The following is an 8,778-nucleotide window of genomic DNA, read 5'->3' on the forward strand; positions in this document are numbered from 1 at the left end:
CCACAGAGGAACTCTGGAGTCACCTCCCTGACCAAGGCCTTTCTCCCCCGATTACTCAGTTTGGCTGGACGTCCAGCTCTAGGAAAAAGTCTTGGTGGTTCCAAACTTTTTTCATTTAAGAATGATGGAGGCCACTGTTCTTGGGGACCTTCAATGCTGCAGAAATGTTTTGGTACCCTTCCCAGATCTGTGCCTCGACACAATCCTGTCTCGGAGCTCTACGGACAATTCTTTCGACCTCATGGCTTGGTTTTTACTCTGACATACACTGTCAACTGAGGGACCTTATATAGACAGGTGTGTGCCTTTCCAAATCATGTCCAATCAATCAATCATTCAATTGAAATTACCACAGGTGGACTCCAATCAAGTTGTAAACACATCTCAAGGATGATCAATGGAAACAGAATGCACCTGAGCTCAATTTCGAGTCTCGTAGCATAGGGTCTGAATAAATAAGGTATTTCTGTTTTTTTGTATTTTTTTAATTTGCAACAATTTCTAAAAACCAGTTTTCACTTTGTCATTATGGGGTATTGTGTGTAGACTGCAGTGTTCTATTTGTAGTGTGTAATGCAGTGTTCTATTTCTAGTGTGTAATGTAGTTGTTTCTATTTCTAGTGTGTAATGTAGTGTTCTATTTTCTAGTGTGTAATGTAGTGTTCTATTTCTAGTGTGTAATGTAGTGTTTCTATTTTCTAGTGTGTATTGTAGTGTTCTATTTCTAGTGTTAATGTAGTGTTGTATTCTAAGTGTGTAATGTATGTGTTCTTATTTCTAGTGTGTAATGTAGTGTTCTATTTCTAGTGTTGTAATGTAGTGTTCTATTTCTAGTGTGTGTAATGTAGTGTTCATTTCTACTGTGTGTAATGTAGTGTTCTATTTCTACTGTTTGTAATGTAGTGTTCTATTTCTAGTGTGTAATGTAGTGTTCTATTTCTAGTGTGTAATGTAGTGTTCTATTTTAGTGTGTATTGTAGTGTTCTATTTCTAGTGTGTAATGTAGTGTTGTATTTCTAGTGTGTAATGTAGTGTTCTATTTCTAGTGTGTAATGTAGTGTTCTATTTCTAGTGTGTAATGTAGTGTTCTATTTCTAAGTGTGTGTAATGTAGTGTTTCTATTCTCTGTGTGTAATGTAGTGTTATTTACTGTTTGTATGTAGTGTTCTATTTCTAGTGTTGTAATGTAGTGTTCTATTTTCTAGTGTGTAATGTAGTGTTCTATTTGTAATGTGTTGTAGTGTTCTATTCTGTTTATATTCTAGTGTGTAATGTAGGTCTATTTTAGTGTGTGATGTAGTGTTTCTATTTCTAGTGTGTAATGTATCTTTTGTGTTAGTTCTATTTCTAGTGTGTAATGTATGTTATGTGTTATGACTGTATTTCTAGTGTGGTACTAGTGTATGTGTTCTAGTGTGTAACTGTCTACGAGTCTCTACGTGTAAGTTTTGCCCTCTGTTCTCTTCGAGCAGGATCAGGCAGGAGGGAAGATTCCCACTGCTTATCGTCATAACAGCTGTCAGCACACACACACCTACACACACCATCACACTCCTCTCCTCTCACTCTCTCTTACTCACTATCTCTCTCTAACACACACACACACTCTCACTCCCTCTCTCTCATTCCTCTCCTCTCGCTCTGTCCTTTACTCACTATCTCTCTCTAACACACACACACACACACACACAACACACACACCCACACATATACCGAATACTTCTTGCTACATTATCTTATATATACCGATGAATACGTCGCGCACCTATGTTTCGTTCCTCATTGTTGGGGCGTGGGCCTTTGTTTGTGAAATCCATACGTTTTCAATAGACGTTAAATCAACTATAGCAACCAGCGGCGGAATTTAGGTATAGGCTACATGGGTAGGCCGCCCAGGGTGGCATTTTGGCCAGGGGCGGCACGGGGCGCCGCGCACAATACATTTTCAATAATATTCGAGGAGTGGTGACGTTTTCTTCGCGATCGTTATTTTTTAATCGCCTATATTGCACGTCACGCTCAATGATAATAGTCACCGCATGTGGGCCTGTGCGCGTCAACACACATTATCACACACACTACACACACACACAGCACACACACACACACCTATCGTATCCCACACGAGGCGACACACACACACACACACAACACACACACAACACACACAACACACAAAATAGCAATGCTCCTTCAGGAGATCGATAAACAAGTGGTGTATGTGTGTGCTATGCCTCTCATACCTGAAGTGTTAAGCACTGTGTTCCTTCGCTAGACAGGGTGCTGTGAGGTTAAACACAGCTGCAGCCTATGTGGTTGACCAGACGTTGTATTGGCCACTAACACCTTCCGGCCACGCTGGTGACAGCTGCTGCGAGAAACCGCCCCTCATGGATGAAGTCTATACATCAAGACTGAACCCATAACTACTGGCTACAACCTATGCACACTATGGACATTTGTACGTCCCTCTTACCCCATGAACCCTCTAGACCTCGTGAGAGGAACTCTAGCCAAATTCTAAACTGCCTCATCCTGGACCAATACAATCCTCTGTTGAATATGTTCCAACAAGTTCCCGGGGAAGCGAGGCATAGGGCTAAAGATTGAGTAATTCTTGAGTAGTTCATTCTTATTGTAGGGGGTTTGGAGAGGGCCACACACTGAGAATGCAGCCTCCCTAATGTCATGATTATAGCCGAGCAAGTGAGCCTCTTATTTCAGACGACACAGCGACAATCACATCACACACACAGCCACACACACACACCACACACACAAGCACACCAACACACGACAAACAGTATTCCACAACCACACATCTACAGCGACGAGCGCACCACAAGACACACACACACCACACAACGACACAACACTACACACACACACACACACACACACACACACACACACACACTCACCACATTCCTCCTGGATGAATTCGACCCACACTTTTCTGATCCTTTTGAGTCGTCCCTGTCCCGCCTTATAAGCATTCTACCTGGCCACCGCTTCATCCACACACCCGTTGTCTTCACTTTTCCGATTTATAAATTAACAAACAATAGGTGGCAATACACCCTTTCAAAGGAAAACACTGTATTAACAATAGCATTAACAAAGGAAACTGCAATGTGGTAAAAATAAAAATAAGGAAAAAATTTGAATTTTTGCTGCGTTATACAAAAATTATTTATCCAAAATGAATAATTTTTAGAAGGAAAGTTAGGCTATATTTAGTGGGCAATTACTGAAACCAAAGGAATACGAATGCCTATGACATGTGGCTTCTCTTGGGCCGAATAGAGCCAAGAGATAATAAATAAGAAGGGGAGAGAGGAGAAAAAAAGAGGTTAGAATGACTTTGCCAAGAAGGAGCGAGTGAGAGAGGAGGATTTTCGGCAAGGGGGAGAGCGGGAGAGAGAGGGGAAGAAGGGGACAAATGTCAGCAAAAAGATCGGGCGACGCAAGCTTATATATAGGGCGGCCAATAAATATCAATACTCTGCAGCGTCCAAACAAAACACAACCTAGAGTTCAATATTGGAAGAAGTTCAAGGTAGGTAATCTTTTCTCACTGTCCGTTTTTTGTTCGACCGATGTTCCCACGAGATTTCATTGTGCGGTTCCTAGTAATGATGATACGATTTTGTACTAGCGTTCTACGTCTGGTGAGTGTCGGCCCAGCTGTAGGAAAGAGACAGAGAGTCAGCCTATGGTACGGGCGGCGCCAGCGCGCGACTAAAACGTCCTGCTCTTGCCGTTCTGTTTCTGCAATGCCTTTCCCCCGCTACACCTACTTGTAAAGTTCCTGCCTCTCGTGAAAAGAATGCGCATGTGTGCCAGGAGCGCTTGCCGAGCGGCGAGAGCTGTGAAAAGTCGCTGAAAGGCGGAGAGCGAACGCTGAGGAAGAAGCTCGAGGAAGAGCGGAAGAAGCTGCACGATGTGGAAGTGTGAGTTTTAAAAATGGAGGGAGAGGGGCCTCGCGAATGCACAAAATGTTACTTGACTGTACACCAAACATGAAGTTATGCACAACGTTATTATATCCGTTATTATATACGAATGGAATTTGATATTCATGCCAAAAATCTCAATATGTAAATTTCCAGTCGTGCCAGAGATTTTGCCCGTGGCCAGAATATAGTTAATACAGTGGCTTGTCAGGAAAGTTTGCTCACAAGGGTGATCACATAAAGATCCTATCTATTAAATTACACGAACAATTCATTGTGATATACTAGAGTTTTTAAACCGTGTGTGTGTGTGTGGTTGTGGGTGTGTGTGTGTGTGTAGTGGAGAAGGTGCTGAGAAGCGGAAGCTCTTGGTGAAGTTAAAACATGAAGACTCGGAGGACCTGAAGGGCCATGGCAAACAAGGTGCTCCTGTAATGGACTGGTGCAAAGACAAACGACGCATTGTCAGCTCCTCAAGGTATAACACACACACCACACACACACACACACACACACCACACACACACACAACACACACACACACACACCACACACACCACACACACACACCACACACACCATCCCAACCATTTTAGCCATGAACTGCTCCCTTTCCTCTCCTCCCTCTATTTGTCCCTCCCCTTTCTCTCCTGCCCTCTCCAACCGTATCCCCTATCCTACCTTCTATTCTACTGTAAAATTAGTGTGTTTTGGTCACAACCCTGTCCATGGTGCTGAAAACTCCCTGACTCCTCGCGTTCATCAATTAACTCCTCTATTCATTCCCCCTTCTCCCTTTTTCCCCTCTCTCCCCCTTCTTCATTCCTCCCCTCCACTTTGCCTCCTTCCATTATCAATCTCGTGTACATCACTGGACACACATGTTTTTCGTTCTACCAGCATTGATAAATAGCTACTAATGCTCTACCCTGTATGTCCATGTGAACTGTATGCTTTCTTTTTTCTCTTGGTACTCTCTGTCTTACCAGGAGTGGGAAGGGTATGCGTATGGGATTGCTTTCACCACCAATAAGGTTAAGTAAACGAGCAGCCAGCATAGAGTTGGTGTTATAAAGTGCAACCATATGCGCAGCCCTAATCCAGTCCCATGGGGTTGGGAGCGGTCTTAACCAAGGCTTGAATTTCGTTATGTATATGAGCATCTAATGAAGTTGGTTCTACGGAACATGCCAACAGTGCAACAGCATGTCGTCGACTACGTTGGGTCGTCATGGCGTGTGCTACGCCCCCGGGCTGTGGCTGTGCCATCCGCCCCATTGTTGGGTGAAGTGCCTGCCTCTAACCTTGACCTTTAAACCCTAGCCCCAGAAAAGGTAGTTGGCTTGTGCTAAAGTAAACTGGCTTGATGTTATTAGTAACGCCGTAATAAATCTGTCTGTTCTGTCTGTCCTTCGTAGATTCCTTGTCTCAGTCTTGCTCTAGATCCACTCTTGTCCTGTCTGCACTGTCTGCGCTGCTGTCTGTCTGTGCATGGTGTCTGTACGGTTCTGTCGTGGCTCGTCTGTCTGTTCTAGTGCTGTTGTCTGTCTGTCTGTCTTCTGTCTGTCTGTCTGGTCTTGTCCTGTCTGTCCCTGTCTGTCTGTCTGTCTGGTCTGTCTGTCTGTCTGTCTGTTCGCCTTCTGTCTGTCTTTCTTTCTTTCTTTTCGTTTGGCTTTTCTTGTTTCTTTTCTGCGTGCTCACATTTCTTTCATACTTCTTATTCTGTAGTGTTCTTCTTCCTTTCTTTCTTTCTTTCTTTCTTTCTTTCACTTCTTTCTGACAGGGGAATTGGATAATAGAGTGCTCGGTGGTACCCTCTCTCATTGGACAAGGACGAGGAAATGTCGGCCAAGAAGAAAGTCGGTTTGCCAATGCACACCAAACTACCTGTCCGGCTGCCACCTTCACCACTCTGACCATGCAAGTTTAGGACTAGACACACACACACACACACACACACACAGCACACCACGACACACACAGAACCATAGAAAAAAGTTGAGGACGGTCTGGGTTCTCCAACTCCCACCACTTGTAACTTGTGAATTGAAATGAAATAATGAAAGGTCAACTAATTTTAGATATAAAAGAAGAACCGCCCCTACAGCACTGGATTGTCTAGATAGTCTGATGAAAATAAGAAGAAAGGAGGAAAAAAAAAAAAAATAAATGCCGTTGACAGCTAATCGAAATAGAATCCGCGGATGAGTTTGGCACCCACTAAGAGATAGATATAAAGCAAACAAGAGTAAAGATGTTAAGAATAGTATTACCATGGCAAAAAGACAGAAGAAAACAGGCATTAACACAGAGTAAGACAAAAGCCGAATAACCGTGTATTTTGGTTACAGTGGTATGTGAAAATGCAGGAATCATGACAGGGACTTTAGGTTCCCCGCCCGCTTATTTTTGCGGGCATGTTCTACCGTACTCGCTTTCAAATATAGCGAAAAAAAAAAACAAAAATGCAGGTATATTAAATGCAGGGCATTGTAAAGTTAGTGATTTGTCTGCATGATGGAGGGATGTTAGTGAGCCTAAAAACCCACCCCACTTCGGGCAGTATTATTTAGGACAAAATTGTACAACTAAAAAAACAATTTTGGGGAGGCAGCGCATTTATTTAGCAAACCGGCCAACCACAAACAGAACACTCATTCAGAATTGAAACAGTGTATTCAGAAAATGGCGAAGAAATCCAGCAGAAATGTCAACGTGCATCCCCCGCTAAATAAGAGCTAGCCTAAATTTAAAAGCTTACTGTCAATTCCCCTTTCTTAAAATTGTAAGGGCTAAAGTTTAATTTAGGGCCTACACTTAAGGAGCATCACACTACACCACAATACACAACACCACAATACAAATACACAACACACGACGCTATACGCGCAGTTCTGAGCATCAGCATACAACACATAAGACACACAGACATAGACACACACACAGATACATTTGGATCAGCACCATCACATTTCTTAGACTTCTGTGACACATGGGACGGCGCCACGCACACAGGACCATATCGGAGTACTTTACACAGCCACACACTAGCACCAACACGACAACACACACACCACCACAGACACACGAGTGTCATCCACCACACACTAGACCACTCGATTGAACACCACGAGGAGAGGGAGGAATTGTTTGGGTTTTCCAGAAAGGGATGGGAGAGAGAATGAATAAGAGAGGAGGTGAGGAATAGAAGGAAGGAAAGTAATTACATCTCAGATTTTTAACAGGCCTGGGGCTTTATGTCAATACCTGTGTACGATTCTGTGCTAGGATTGCTACAGGGGACAGGTTAGGATAAGCTGGCTTGAGAATTATAGCTGGATGAGGGAGAGAGTGGTTATTGTGGGGAGGACGCGGAGCGAGATTGAGAATGCGTTGTGAGAAGAGACTGGGCATAAGAGAATGGTGCTAACGAAAAATGATGTTGCAGAAAGAGTGAGAGCAAAAACTCAGTAGAGTGGCCCATAGGAGAGAGATGGCCTCCAATTGTGAGTGTATTAATAGACATTAAAAGAGGCCTTTATCTGTCAAGCTGAAAACTCATACCTAAGGGCAATACACAATCTATGTCTCCTAATGCACGGGGTCTGTTGGTGGGTGTTGAGCCTGTGGAAGACCGTGTGTGTGGTGTGTGTGGTGTGTGTGGTGGTGGTGTGTGGAACAAAGCCACAGGGCCTGGTGGAGAGTCGAGACTACATTGCCCCAGTCAATCTCAGTTCAGTTTTCTCACTTTCATTCTTTTATTGTCTGACAGGGCATGTTTCATAATCCTTTGTACAAAGTTGCTAGCTGACACGGTAGTAGAAATATGTTTCATATCTGATATGGTCACTGACTGATCAGGTGGTTCCTGATGTTTCATATGCCAAAAGCCATCAAGTATGTGTTGGTTCCTAGTGAATACCACCAGTTAGCACATTTTGGTTCCTTGAAGTTGCCAAAGTTTGAAAATGTATGTTTTTGGTTTCCTGGCAACTGCGCCTTTCATAGGTCTTGCAGAACAATATCGTGGGCAGAGTTCGCGCGCCTTAAGTATGAACGTTATGACACTTGTCAGACATTGTTTAGTTGAGGACATTATTCTCTTATTATTTTTTTTTTTTAATGATCCACTCGGTTCTGAGAACAGAAATAAGCATTTAGCCATGTCAGTCATCTGAGGTGAATTTGTTATATTCCTTTTGAAGGTTGTATAGGAGAGGGGCTTGTGAGAAAATCGTTTATTTTACTATCTCTTGAATTACCCTTGGAAATGTTTCAGTTCTTTCTCTGCGATTAACGACTGTGAGACTCACACCTGTCAGTGGATGGATTCATCTTGACAAAGCAGAAAAAAGCTACAAGATAAACAAGGATAGTAAACAAATGTGATGCAGCAAAATACTAAGAGAAAAATACAAACTTTTTGTGGCAATATTAGGAGAACATAGCATACATTTCTGGTGTGTGATCCTTTTATATTGGGATGGCTAGTTGTCTAGAATATACCTATTTCTTAAAACTTTCGAAACCACATGAATGTTTCATAAAATAAGGGAATGTACCATTTAATAAACTGCTAAGCTATTAGTTCTTGGGGTTAACTTTTTTGAGAGTCCCAAGCATTTAGAAATTGGACACAAGTTGTTAGTGAATTTATTTAAATTTTTTCCTTAGTTCGAGTTTACAGTCATGCTAGTAAACACATGTATGTTTTATTTTTGACACTCTGCTTGCTTGTCACATCAAGACATTTGGACAATTATTTTCTCTATATCCCACATTGAAATTAATGTCCCAAACTGCGCCATACCCCAGCACATTG

The 8,778-nt window shown here is 42.6% G+C and overlaps 1 protein-coding gene across 1 annotated transcript in view; it reads left to right on the forward strand.

Moving 5' to 3' along the window:
- The first annotated feature begins 2,688 nt into the window (after positions 1-2,688).
- Positions 2,689-8,778, forward strand: part of LOC112078001 (guanine nucleotide-binding protein subunit beta-5b-like) — an 8,888-nt gene continuing 2,798 nt past the window's right edge. The window contains exons 1-6 of the mRNA XM_070441909.1: positions 2,689-2,706; positions 3,829-3,953; positions 4,297-4,434; positions 4,946-4,995; positions 5,154-5,240; positions 5,740-5,880. Coding sequence (XP_070298010.1) covers positions 2,689-2,706; positions 3,829-3,953; positions 4,297-4,434; positions 4,946-4,995; positions 5,154-5,240; positions 5,740-5,880 — 559 coding nt within the window. The remainder of the gene's footprint in view (positions 2,707-3,828; positions 3,954-4,296; positions 4,435-4,945; positions 4,996-5,153; positions 5,241-5,739; positions 5,881-8,778) is intronic.

Source organism: Salvelinus sp. IW2-2015, unplaced genomic scaffold, assembly GCF_002910315.2.
Source record: "Salvelinus sp. IW2-2015 unplaced genomic scaffold, ASM291031v2 Un_scaffold5135, whole genome shotgun sequence".
NCBI classification, from domain to species: domain Eukaryota; kingdom Metazoa; phylum Chordata; class Actinopteri; order Salmoniformes; family Salmonidae; genus Salvelinus; species Salvelinus sp. IW2-2015.